The sequence below is a fragment of the Biomphalaria glabrata genome, chromosome 2 (assembly GCF_947242115.1).
Source record: "Biomphalaria glabrata chromosome 2, xgBioGlab47.1, whole genome shotgun sequence".
Lineage (NCBI taxonomy): Eukaryota > Metazoa > Mollusca > Gastropoda > Planorbidae > Biomphalaria > Biomphalaria glabrata.
In genome coordinates this window covers 10,930,847-10,945,475 of record NC_074712.1, presented here as the reverse complement: position 1 = coordinate 10,945,475, position 14,629 = coordinate 10,930,847, and the positions used below count along the sequence as shown (strand labels likewise).

Below are 14,629 nucleotides of genomic sequence, written 5' to 3'. Positions count from 1 at the left end.
GATGTTCAGTAGATCATAGCTAAATATAGACACCTCTCGTAATGTGTACTATATAGCCGTCAAAGAAATGGATGTGATTTTTATATATCTTATATTATTATTATAAATATTATATCTTATCTTATATATCATTTTTAATAGTAAAAACTTAATTGGGTATTAAAAAATAAATTATTGGATGAATTTTAATACTTATATTTCATTTTTTAAAATCTATAAGTCTAGAACTATTTAGAGAAGGCGTTTTTATTTTGCGGAATCTCTCCAACCTAAAACAAAACAAAACAACAAACAAACTTTATATAGGTCTTTTCCACAACACAGAACCATGACACGGAAGTAAACATTGTCCACTTCCCCCACCTCTTCCCATTATTTTGTTTACCTAATTTAAATTTCTGATTTCATAAATTTCATTCCATCTTGTCGACTAGATTTAAATCTAGATTATATAGATCTGTCGGAATTCAGGTAGAGTACAGAATCTAGAAAATCTAGATCTATTAAAGTATATAGAATCCAGAAATTTATAAAGCCAGACCTAGATCTAGAGTAGATTAGTAGATTGCTTTTTTTTTTAATGCTTAGCCTTAACCTTAGCCTTCGGCAGAACACAAACCACAAGATTTCATTAATTTCAAAGCCCAGGCCCAGTAAATTTTATAATAATAATATCACCAGTAAATAAGTAATGATGAGTCTGAGTAGCCCCATCTCCTTATTTTATTTTAGTCCTCGTTGATAGACATTGACCATTTTTAATCATTTTATAATTTAGTTAAAAGCCATTTTTAAGCCAGAATTGTTTAACGCAACATCATAAGTCATAAATGATAATATAGAGTCTAATACAGCAGACAGTAAGACACTGTAAATTAATAGATCTATTACTGTTAAATTACTTTTCCTAACATGTTAACTTTAATATTACGCCTGTGTTAAGACAAAGTGTCTTGATTTGAGTATCTAATAACATGGACATGGTCAGTATGAAAGTGTCAAGTAACTCCGTATTACTCATTTTTTTTACTTACAATAGATCTAGATGTACTTAGCCAATGTGTATCAGGTCAGGACGCGACATATCTGACACCCATAAGCATACTACTGTGCCCTTTTGTTACAGAAGCCACAATAAATCAGTAATAATTTTAAGAAAGATATTTCTTACATATGTTCTTGAACAATAAGATAAAACAAAGATGTGCATTAGTGTGTGTGTGTATTTTTTTTACCTTGTATTATAACCTTTAATTCTATTGACTTATTATATAACGGAAAACCTTACAGTAAAGTTTAAAATCACTTAAATAAAAGAAATTGATCTAAATTACAATGTTTAGATCTAGAAACTAAAGAAAAAAATATGCTAGAGTGCCTAGAGTGTTAAGAAACACTTGACCTCTGTAACTAAAATACACACTACACTAAGACTACATCTGTTGACCCACTACGTCTATCCAGTGCTTTTTTTGTAAAAAAAAAATAGGTGCTGGTACTCAGTGATGGATTGCCTAACTTATAACTACTTATAAATTAGTAATAAACATTAAAATACAAGAAAAGTAATAATTGTTTTCCCCACATTGAAAAAGGTGCCAGTACGCCATACCGGTGCATACGCCACAAATAAAGCACTGCATCTATCTGACCAGGTTGTTAAAGTCAGATGGACACACAGTCTATTCATTTTTTGTGTTGAATAATAGGCCTATAGACTACAATTTAATCTATGCTTCGGCACCATCTAAGATTGAATCTGTTAATAAAATATTGATTGTGAAAATTGTTTTTGCGTGTTATATTTACAGGCTCTGTTTATGAGGAGGATTTAAGCAGTTTCTGTGAGAATAAAACATATTACTTCAAATACAGACCATGACTCTCTATAAGAAACACATATAGAAACTAAAAATTTACATTTCCACTCAGAGAAAATGCATTATGTAGGCATCTCTAAGAATGTTTCCTATTTAAAAAAATGGAATAGCAACCATTTGTAATAGTCTTTAATAATTTTTGAATAAAAATGGTAAAAAAAAAGGATGTTTGATATTTTGGGATGACAGTCAAGTTGTTAGTTGATTTTAAGATATTTTTCATTACACTTTCTGTGGACATACTACAGCTGTTGACATTGTTTCTGTTCTGCATAGTTTTGTGTATGCTTTACATTGTATCATACACATGAGAGCGCACACACACACACATATATATATACATACATATTTCCTTCTTGAAAAAAACTCCTAAAATCTCCTAAATTTTTTTCATGGAAAAGTGCTACTAACCCAGATTACTTCACAGTAACTACACTGACAAATAGTCCATTGAGATTGTCAAATTAGAAGTGTTAGAGGAAGGTAACACTTAGCAGAGTTCCTTTGAACAATAGCCAACCAGAAACGTACTTAATGGTGTTTAAGTGATTCATCGGTGAACTAGTATTTAAAACTATTACTGGATCCAGAATGTAATCATCTAAGAAAAATGTCCAGAACAGAGACCACCATCCTAAAGAGATAATGGTTATTACTTTATTCCACCTTGAGAATGTCATATTATATTCTGACCATTAGTTTATCCCATAATTTAGCAGATTTTAACTATAGCACCCTTTTTAGACCTTGCTGTCTATGGGGCAGATGATGTAAAACCAGTAAAGGTCATCTGTTTCTATGGTCCATGGTTAACAAAGGTATCATGTGACCAGCATAATGACCAACCACCTTTACTTTTCCCAACTAATTTCAGAGGTACTCTTTATAGTTGGGTAGACTCTGGAGCCTCTTAAAAATCCAGAAGTTCAAAATCCATCCTTCTCCAAAATTTAAACCAGTTTGGAAACAAGAGCTTTATCACACCACCTAGATAGTCAGTGTTGCAGCTTTTTTTGTTAAGATGTCAGATGTTGCAAGATGTTCTTGTGACGTGCCCGGGATTCTGTAGATATATCTCTAGATGTAAATTATGTCTTAGAGATTCAAATAACAAAGATCCTTTCAATACAGAACTTTATTTCAAAAACTAAGAATCACTTTAATATACAGTATGTACAGAAATAAAACTGTATCAGATGAATATCTTCTTTCAAAACTCAATAACAAATAGATTTAAAATAATACTAGATCTAATGTCACAACAAATAAAATATATGACTTGTCACTTCCAGTTACATCTCCAAACTAAAATACGACCAATCTCTATGAAATTTTCGCCCCAACTAAATTCTCTAGATCCTTCTAGACCCAATTGTTTTCCCTTGCTCCTCCCCAGATGCTTGCTTTAACCAATCCAATCATTCCCCGCCAGATATTATGATCACCGGATGTGTGACGTCATGGGTTTCTCCAGCTCGTGGGTTTTTCCAGCGTGTGAATTGAATCCTAAGTTTATTTTACTCTAGATTAAGGTTTATTTAAATTGATACGTGACAGTCAGAATGATTCTAGTTTATTTCTGTTATAGGAAGAAAAAATAAGTGAAAAGCACAATAAACAATAACGGGCCACGAATAGTAGGCTTAAAATTTATCAAAGATAGCAACACTTTGGAAATCTTTTTTAATTAAATTAAAAATACTTACTACCAATAGCTCACAAACAGTATCTTTATAACGATGTTTCTTTAATCTCTCCAGTTAAATGTCTGAGATGTCATCTACAAATATGCCGCCACCCTACCCTGGGCCTCCAGTCGAATCAGGGCAGAGTCAAAATCCACCTCCTAACCTTGGATATCCTGCGCAGTTTGATGCCTCAAAGACTACTCAAGGTGTGTACTTCAAAACATTCCATACTGTTTGAAATAAAACTGTGCATTTGATATATTGTCTATGTTTCTTTGACTAGCTCATTAACCTAAAATAGGTCTTGCATTGAATCTTAACAAGTTTTTTTTATTTGTAAATTATGATGGCCAACAATTATGTGTTTGCAGTAGCCCCCCTTTCAGATCTTGTGATCTAAAAAATGAGTTTACAGCCACAAATTTAATAACTTTAATTTACATTCATTGCATATTAGAAACATGTCTAAATTTAAAAAAAAAGTAAAATAATAATAGTTGTCATTTATCTAAATGTAAAGGTTATCCACCAGCTCCAGGTTATCCACCAGCTCCAGGTTATCCAGGTATTTAGATCCTTGTGTGATGTAATTTTATTTGCCTTGTATAGTCTTGTCTACTTCTTTAGTATAAGCTAAAGCTTTTTGTACATTGTAATCTTTTAAATATAATAAAAGCTTTCCTAAAAATCATGTAAAACTTGGGGCAGTTAAAATTTCTTAAAATTTACTGATTGGTTGAAAAACATTTTTTTTTAAACAGATCTCAATAATCCATAGTGTTTTAAAATATATCTAACCTATATTTGTTTTTTTGTTTTTTTTTATGGTAATATAGTTTGTTATTCTCTGTTTTTCTTACATTGATCACAGAATACCCAATGCCTCCTGCATATCTTCAAGGTAGAATTTTAATAAGTTCATGCAACAATTAAAAGCCTATCACATGTCCTTGAATATTGCTTACATAAATAAATAACTATGTGTGTCTGGCAAACAAAATGGCGAAAATGAAAACATTATTATTATATCTTTGTGAGACTAATCTTATTCTTTGAGTAAAAACACCGTTTTCTGGTACTTTTCGAATGTACTTTTCAATCAGTTGGTGAAAAAAATATATATTCAGATGTTTAGTAGGAAAAAAAGTTATTAAATCAGACTGTAAAAATATATGTCATTGTCTTTAACTTATAGAGCCATTGAGTTTAAGTAATGACCATTGTTTTTAAAAAAGTGTTATTGTTTTTTTTTCTGAAATTTAAAGAAAAGTAGACATATGAATTGACTATCATAATAATTGAAATAACTACAGGCTTTACTTAGAATGTAGATGTGCGGATCAATATATATATATATATATAACCCTCCTAAATTTTTAGTAATCCTCTAACTTAAAGGAGTTCAGATTTCGGCCTTCTTCAACAAACTTTCTGATGTAGCTTTAATTAATACATTTTCATTGTTAGAATTTTTTTTTCTTTTTGTTAATATTTTCTCTTGTGCTCTTCGATAAGGAAATAAAACACTGTCTAATGCTAAAAGCTCAACCTTATAAGGCTCTAAGCATTCATAAAGTGTGAATAAATCATGACCCGTAGTGTAATTTAAAAAGACAGGATCACTCAGTGCACCTTCAATAAAGTCCGATAGGGAATCGGCTCCAAAGGCTCCATTATCCCATTGATTGTTGGAAAGGCTTTTATCCAACGAACAGGCCTGGACAGGGAGCTCTTCACCCCCAAGTCCTGCCCAATGCATCATAAATGAGGGAGCATGATCATTTGATTAGAAGCAAAGAATTAAAAAACTCCAAAGGCTAATAATGTCAGTGTTAGGAAAGTGTGTGTAGACTATGGTTAGTTTGACTGGCAAGTGAATACTAAGTCTTTTGTATGTGAACTAGTCCTTTCATAATCTGTTGTGTGCTGGTTATCTAAATTTATAATTGAACTATTTTTATTGCTCAATAGTTGTTGTTTTTTTTTAAATCCTACGTCACATTAGTTATGTTTCTTTGCTGTCTTTAGTGTTATAAGAATGGTAAGAAAATTAAAATATCACACAATAGTGATGACGATCCATGGAATTATTTTATCTTTGTAAATATTTGATTTAACATGTTTGGCTTTCTTGAATAGAATCAAGTTACTTTCAGATGGGTCAAAGTCTCATTGTCTGACTCATGTTTAACCTTAGTTTACAATGAGATGTTAATACTTTAAGGCTGAGATACATATTTAAGTATCTTTCTATGTAACATTTCATGCTTCCAATGGTGAAAAAAAAAGGATGCACTATGCTTAGTACTTATGTTGAGGTTGCATCATTAAGCAGTCTCTCTTCTGTTTAAATTCAAAGTGGTTTTAGTCATTAGCATTCACCATTAGCTTCAACAGAAATTGCAATAAGAATATGTTCAAATTAACTGTGATTGATTTAACTGAATGAAAAGTTCAATCATTAGTACCTAAAAATTTCTACAGCGACTTCAATTATTTTGGTAATATCCAGAACTGTGATAGAATTGATAATTAAGATAATTAAGTTTTGACCATATCTAGATAAAAACTTGAAAGTAACTTCTATTAACAATTAATTTTGTTTTGTATGGGGTTTTCTGCATAAGATTTCAATGCTATACTAAAGAATCTCAAAGAGCTTTGCATAATATTTTATTATGGTATTTGGCTAGAAATCAGCTTTTTCTCTTTACCATACCATGGATCATTATCATATGAAGAGACATTTTGTTTGAAGCACTACGATATCAAATGTCTATTCTGTTATTTGATATGATAATGAACTAAAAGCCATCAAACATTTTAACAAACCATCTACAGCTCCACCACCACCACAATCCTTTTATGCTTGGCCAGGTATCAGTTGTGTTGTAAACCTGTATGTTCATCCCCTAATGCCTCCCTTCCAAAATCTAGAAAAGTTTAGTTATTTCATTGTTGTTGTTTTTCACATACATTTGCATACTGATATTTACATACCTATTCCTACATTGACATTGTATACAAACTAACAAAACCGGAAATTGACCTAATCCTAACCTAGTCACAATTTAAAAATATAATTTGAACTAATACCACACATTGCAATATATTTTTACCATTTTATTAGATCACTTATCTATATATAAATAATGTAACTATTTTTTTTATAACTGTAATACTACTACTACTACTAATAATAATAATTATAATGGCTTCAATTCTGAAGATTATGGGGCTTTTGTTTTTTAGACCAATAGCTCAAATCACATATCTATTTAAATATTATAGAACTAATGTACTTTATGAAGTGACATTATTGTTTTTAGACCAATCGCATCATCTTAATATATATGATAAAACATTTCAAGTCTTTTACTCTCGTATGTACAGTGTATTGATCCAATTAATGTCTTTTATTATAACTTTTTTTTTTATCACACATAAGCTGGTTAGGCAGGATTGAGTTACAGTTACATATAGGATGTGTGTTTTTATAGTTTAAGCAATACTACCCACACTGTCTTCAGAAGGTGTGGGTGAAGTCCAATTCATGTTTTTTATATTGTGTCTGTGAGTGGTACTTTTATGTGTTACACAGTCTAACATCCCCAGTATTGGATTTGTAGCACTTGATTGTACTAAGAACTTGGTTAGTCACAGTATATTTGTTTAGTTGTTTATTTATTCCACTCCTTTACTACTAGTTTTTATGTTATTGCAGACTATCAAATCTCCAAGAAATTCTTCTTCCAAATTACTGTATTTGTGTATCATTATTGTGGAATGCATATAATTAGATTATTTATTATGGATACAAATATAATTTAATACATTCTTAAAGACAGAAAGATAGTTTGATACTTTTTAATAGAGAAAATTGTTTGATACTTTGACACAAATATAATTGATACATCCTATCAAACTGCACAGAATTGATGCATTATTATATAGGTACTTTCTTCATTCATTCATATTATTTCTTGTACTAAAGCTAAAAAAACGTAGGTAAACTTAATTAATTTTAGAAACTTATCAGTTGTTTTTTTTTTCTATCAGGATATGGGCAGCCTAACCAGCCTGGCATAGGATATGGTCAGCCTTACAGCATGCCAGCCAACTACCGCCAGGGGACAACCGTGGTCGTGGCTCAGCCTCCAATAACAGTGGTCCAAACATTTCGAGATGTGCCGGTGCATATGAACTGCCCACACTGCCGTGCAGAGATTGTTACAGGGACTCACTATGAGACAGGAACATTTACCTGGATTATTTGTTTTGTTCTGTTCTTTGTTGGGTAAGACTTCATTCGTTAAAGTAAACTCTTCATGCTAATTGCTATTAGTCAGCTGTAAGCCAGTCTCATTTTCATACTCTGGCATTTTACTCTGGCAACTTCACAGCTGGGGTCACAGGTTGGGCATTTGTAACCACAACCACTTTCACCCTTCATTCTACTTCTAATGTGTAGGCAATCCAGGACCCTTCCTCTATGCTTGCTCTCCAATTGGCTCTTTCCAGTGCCTCTATTAGTGTCAATTTTGAAGAGCTTCAGGTCACGTTTGTATACATCAGTGTTCCTTAAAAGTGGGCAACCAGCCCCCCTCTCTCCTATTAGACCATACAGAATGTCTTGTGGGAGTCGACCTTGGGGCCTTCTGTGAACATGACCAAACCAGCCAAGGTGTCTGCTGCTGATAACAGCATGGATGTCCTGGGACCCTGCTATTTGCAGCACTTTCTCATTGTTTTTTTTTATTTTGCCACCTTGTTTTAAAACTTTGCCAAAAGCATTGGAGTTGGAAGATATTCAGCCTTTTTTCTGCCAAGAGTAGGTTGTTGTTTCACTACCATATAGCAGATTGCTCATTGTGCAGGTCGGTTAGACTAGGGCTTTGGTATTGTTAATCAGCAAAAGTAAATTTATACATAAAATGCATTAAAAAATCAAGCGGCAAACCTTACGAAATGCAAACTTAGTTTTCTTAAAATATGTGAATGCATTCCTCTTGGGGTGTGGTGGATAAGTGGTTGGCTTCTGCACCAAGGTGTCTTGGTTTGAATCAGGTGAAGGCTGGCAACTCTAATGGATATTGACATTACTTTGGGGAAGTAGAGGCAGTTAATCATTTTGCTGGCAACATGACACACAGATGAGATTTACATCATCAGCCACATGGAACGCTAAGGTCTGAAAAGGAAACCTTATGTTACTCTGCTTGTCAACTTGGCCAAACATTGTTAAAATTTAACTCCAGTACACTGGTTAGCAATACATTGTTTTTAAATTTAGTTGATCAGCTGACTTAAAAAGCAACATTTTGCATCTCAAGTTTTAGCATTTGTAGTGAGATAAAGAGATCAAAGTTATATCTTCTGAGCCTTCTCTAGTCCTTACACAGAATTAAAAAAAAATACATGACTTTATGTAAGGCTTGCATTTGAGTCTAAAGATTAAAGAGGAATTAAGGAATCTCATGTGGCTACACAGTCCTTGTTGTGATCTACATGTTTTGACTCATCCAATACAAGCGAAACCTTGGTTAATTTAAATTATGTTTTAGTCCTTTAGTCAAAAATGTAAGAGTAAGAGATGTCCAACCTACTGTTGTCTAGAGATTTTATTGACATAAAAAAGACATAAAAGAAAGATTTAACATTGTTTACATGCACATACTTGTGACAAAAGCTTGCGACAAAAGCAAAAATCATAAAATTAAAAGAGGAAAAATAAATTGCAGGTTTTGAACAGGTGGATCTTATTGTTCTTTTTGAATTTGAAGTTTGTAGATTTCTTAGCTCTATAGGAACTAAGTTCCTAGTCCTTGATTGATGTATGGAAAAGTTTGTTGTATTTTTACACTTATGGAGAATAACGGAAGAACTACTTACACAGTGGATATGGAAATTTAAAAAAATATTTTTTTTTTGTGATAAAATTTAAGTCTCTTTACTTGTTTCTAAGTTACTTGTTTGAAAGTAAGTTGTTTCTAAATAATTTGTCTCAATAACCTATCTCTTCTTTCCACAGATGTTCCCTTGGCTGTTGTTTTTTTCCATTCTGTGTGGATGGTTGTAAGGATGTCATCCATACCTGCCCCAACTGTCGCCAGCAGCTAGCCAGATATAGCAGGATCTAATGGGTGCAGTCATGGGAATGAAGCTTATTTGGATGAAACTCCAAGGCGCTGGAGATTGCTAAGTGAAATGACATATTACCACCAGTTATTCAAGTATAGAGCTCTTGAAAGTTATTATTATTGAGTAGGATTGTAATTTTTTGTTTATTTGTTTGTGTCTTTTATCTATTTTTAAGGCTTATCGTCTTTTCACTATCATTCAGTCTCACTATTGAGTTAATGGCTAGACTTGAATGTTATGTTGAGTATTACATATTAATATGTAATCTAATAATATATCTTTATTATCCCTGAAAACATTTGCCTTACAGTTGTGCATTAGACATAAAAATACAGTTAACGATAACAAATGAAAAGCTCATTAATGCCTCAGTTTCACTAAAACATTACTTGGAAAGTTGAGATCAAAAAGCTGTATTACATTCGTTTTTGAGCATCAAAGCTTCTAGTGGCACAACCATTTTCTTTTTGCCAAAATTAATCAAAATTTTTTTATGAACTTATAGAAAAACTGTTTAAAAGCCTGAAAACTAACAATTGATTAATGGATTCACAAAAGTCATTAAGTTCTTAGACATTTACCATTGGCATCTAAACATTATATACTAGGAATAATTTGACTGCATTTCAAGACATATTTGCTATTACCTAATAATGATAAATATTTTTTTTTCTTTTTATATTTGCACCAAAAAAAAAACAGCTACATATTTTAAAGTTTAAAATTTAATGTCAGTATAAAAATTCTTTGCAATAATGAAAATAGTTATAATATAATACTATTTTTTTTTTATAAAGGATATATAAATATAGTTAAACATTTCTCATTTTTTATTTGAGTAAAGAATTTTTAAAAATTAAAGTTATGATGGTGTTGATTAAGCATTTAACTTTATAATTAACCTTGACTACACTTCTTTATGACTGGAATCTTAACAAATGTTGGTTTAAATTAATAATTTCTAAAATGGGTTTTTATTTAGATTCTTTTAGTTTTGTATACTGGGTATTTATTGACACTTTTACGTTTTGTATCTTGGGTATTTATAGTTTCTACTCTAGTCTTGTATACTGTTTATTTTTTCATTTACACCTGTTTTGCATTTTAAATTTTATATAAAAAAACATATTTTTTTTGACGATTTAGTTTTGAAGTTGTCAAGTGGCTGAATGTTGGCTGTTGAATTGATGGTCAACAATTTAATTCCTCTGTGGTAAACGTATAGAGATTATAACATTGAGATTTCAGACCTGAACTTTATGGGCCAATCTGCTATTCCTTTATGGGCCAATCTGCTATTCCTTTATGGGCCAACTTTGCTTTTCCAGGGTCAGTTCAATGCAATAGTTCTTTGTGCTGGTTACAAAACACAGTTTTAAACTTTTGAGCTATTGCTATTAGAATCAAGTTGACAAGCAGTTATGTGTCGAAGCCTTACTTTGATTTATTGAAGTCTGTCTGCTTTTATTTTTGGTGTTTGTTTCACTGCTATCTGAAGGGCCTAGATTTTAAAACATCCAAATCTGAACCTCTGTTTCTAATGGGACTGAAATGTTGAAGTACAGTAATGTATGTCATACTCCACTTTGCACTAATCAAGTACAAGTTCTATGTGTACATAGTGAAAGCAGCTTTTTACTTGGAGGATAAGTTGAAAGTTTAAAGGCTATGTGGTAAGTAGGCTAGGCATGATTTTATACTTACTGAAATGTTAGCATTAGTTCAACAACTTCTATGAAACATGTATTCTGTAGGGTCCTAGAAGATGTTCAACACTTAGATGTTGTGTGTATGTCTAACATCCTTATAGTCTTTCATTCTATTTCTTGTTGTGATCTTAACATTTGGGTGTGACATGATCAAATGTTATAAAAAGCATGCGCTGAACACTTTTGTGAAGTTTTGTGTTACAGTTACTTCCCCTTGATTGGAAGTTGAAAACTTATTAGGTTGAATTTTATCATGGTTTGCCATCAAGACAAACCTCTGTATTGTTTCCAAGACAAGGTGGATTAAGAAATACAACTTTTGACTAACCCTAACCCTAACATTTACATAATTGCACATATTTTCAGACCAAAAAAAAATCATTTACATTTAGTGTTTGTTTTGCATCTTCTTAATGTCCCTTCATATTTCCATTGAGATTTGATTTTGTTGAAAAGGGGAACACCAGTGACCAACATAAATGCTCCAATGGCCATTATCATCCAAGCTTTACACTGTCATAGTTTTTTTTTTGTCATAATTATTTGTTGTGGTAAACTTTTGTTTGATTTTTTCCCCATCTCTCGTCTGATAGAAACCAGACATTGGGTATAGAGCACTTAAATCTCATTTTTTTAATCATTTTCTGAAAAAGGGTTGTTATTATTTTGCAATGGTTTTACCCAAATTGAAAGATCTTTGTTTCAAGTTTTGACCTATATCATGTCTTTTCCATTTTTCCTATCTTTTTATTGTTCTCTGTTTGTATCATTTGCTCAAAATGAAGTTACCAATGAACTCATCCTGTTACATTGTTAGTAGTTAGTTAATAGTTGGATAGCTATTCATAAATATAGTTTGTAACAATTATGTCTTATGTCACTGCTTGTACACCTATGTTTTGTGTTTATTTATCACAAACGAGACTTTAACCCATACACGTCTAAGCAATCTGTTCAATTCATTCCTGCTATGTGGTAAGTTTTAGGCATGATTTTATATTTACTGAAATTTTGGTATTTTTACTCAATTTTATGGGAAGTAATGTATAAGCTCAACAACTTCTATGAAACATTTGATTTTCACATATTCATGTTAGTTTTAACTTACATATGTTTTTTCCCCAAATGTGAGAAGAGCCCACAGGATGTGCCAGTTATTTTTCAAATATGAAATAATGTACTTGAAATTTCAGTTACCAGTATGATGGAACAGGTCCAACACCAAGTGAATATAAAGATATCATTTGGCAGTAATTGATGTGAAAATTGTTGACAAAGTTGGATTTTCTCTTAATAGCCATAGCTTTAAAAACATTGGATGGCTAGCTGGTCGTGCGTTTGCTCGCTAGACTGTCGTTCAGAATTATCGATGGTCCAGGGCTCAAACCCTGCCCACTCCCATCTCCCTTCATCCTGCGGGAGATTTGGACTAGGAAGTAATTATCTTCAACTCTGAGGGATCATCCGAAACATATAAAACATTTTACTACAAACAAAACAAACATTTAAAATTAATGTTTAAAAAAGATACATTGTTTAGAATTATTATTGTAATGAAGTAAAAACATATACAATAAATAACTAATCAATAATTAGTAGTTAAATATCTCCCTTTGGTCTCACATTATTAGCATATTGCCAGAAATGTTCATAGCTGACCTCCAACAGATCTGTTGGCCATTATCACAAATAGGTGGCTGCCTGGTCGTGCGGTATTTGCGCTGGACTGTCATTCAGACATCTCGATGGTTCAGGATTCATACCCAGACTGCTGTAATTTCCCGTTGTCTTGCGGGAGGTTAGGACTAGGAAGTAAATTATCTTCAACTCTAAAGGAACATCTGAAACATGTAAAACATTGTAAGAACAAATAAACTCCTTCATGAAAAAAAAAAAAAAAAAAAAAAGAATTTGACAGTTTTCTCCTGTTTTGATCATAACATTTAAAGTTAGATTTGTAAAATGGCATTTCATTCATTAGTTTGTTACGTAGTCCTTGGAGTCCTTCTCATACCTACAGTTTGTTTTATCTGGGTTTAGATCTACAATAATTTTAAAGTTTCTATCTCAGCCGCAAAAACCACATCTCATGTTGTTGTTTTAACATCTGTTTATGTTTTATTGATTGCTAAGTTCTATAGCAGACACTTTGGTTTTAAAAAGTATTTCACATCATTAAATAGGACAATTATTCTAATCAGTTTCAAGCTAAGCTAAAAATATAAAAGTAAGATGTATTTTAAGCTTACACATCAGTTATTTTCTATAAATTCTAAAAAAAAAAAAATGGCCAGTATTTTTTTTTGCTTTTATTTGTTGTGATATATTTGAAAATATACATTTATTTGATCATTTTGTTTTGAGTCTCTAGTATGTGGTATAATTTCATATTGCATTCTTAAATTTTTATTTTAAATTAAAAAATGTGTGGGATAGTTTTTTATTTCCTTTTTTTTCTGGTTGGATATTTCATAATTTTTTTGTTTGAAAAGTCATTCTTTATTCTGTCATTTAGCAGTTTAAGAGGAAATATGAATGAACAGTACCTATATATTAGAGACCTCATTAAATACTTTCCTTTTAGTAATTTTTTTTAAGGATTATGGTTTTGTGAAATTTTTTTTTTTATGCTTTACAAAAGTCTTAAAGTGTAAGATTCAGTTTCTAAAAATGTTTTCTTGATATTTTAAATATGCAAAAAGAAAAAAAAAAGAAAAGAGAAGCATCAATTTTAAACAAAAAATTTGATTTTGTAAGATTTTTGTTTTATTTATAAAAATTGATTTCACTTTTTATGAAATAAATAAACCGAGTGAAATGCTATATTGTGTTTTGGTTGCTTTGGTAGAGAAAGATTAGAGAGAGACAGAGATTGGATATCACCATCTCTTATCATAATAGGCACTTGTAGCACAAGATAAGAAAGATTGTACTTCTACAGTAAAGAAACCACTTGTTTAGTACTTGATGCTCATGGCAAACAAAAATTAGGCTGGCCGACTTTTTCTCTCGTCCAAAGTAGTGGTTAATGCAATATTTTGTCAAATTTCAAATCAATTACATTGTCACGCACTTTTCAACAAACTTATCAGGGAATTAGGGTAGAGGTTTTGTATCTTGAAAAGAATTAAAGACTTAGATCTATTTCATGTCTAAGCATTTTGAGAGGTGTGTTAAAAGATGGAGCTGTCCTACAATCATAGTTACTAGA

The 14,629-nt window shown here is 31.5% G+C and overlaps 1 protein-coding gene across 14 annotated transcripts; it reads left to right on the top strand.

The window, feature by feature from the left end:
- The first annotated feature begins 309 nt into the window (after window positions 1-309).
- LOC106073288 (lipopolysaccharide-induced tumor necrosis factor-alpha factor homolog) lies at window positions 310-14,241 on the top strand. 14 transcript variants are annotated; one of them, XM_056019092.1, is made up of 7 exons: window positions 310-471; window positions 3,641-3,774; window positions 4,101-4,133; window positions 4,440-4,469; window positions 6,410-6,445; window positions 7,628-7,865; window positions 9,600-14,241. In XM_056019092.1, exons 2-7 carry the CDS (start codon window positions 3,645-3,647, stop codon window positions 9,706-9,708), a joined length of 576 nt encoding a protein of 191 aa, XP_055875067.1. In that variant the 5' UTR covers window positions 310-471; window positions 3,641-3,644; the 3' UTR covers window positions 9,709-14,241. The 14 variants fall into 14 exon arrangements, with proteins under 14 accessions (XP_055875067.1, XP_013089262.1, XP_013089261.1 ...); XM_013233808.2 differs by having other exon boundaries at window positions 4,089-4,133; window positions 7,658-7,865; XM_013233807.2 differs by having other exon boundaries at window positions 4,089-4,133.
- The last annotated feature ends 388 nt before the right edge of the window (window positions 14,242-14,629 follow it).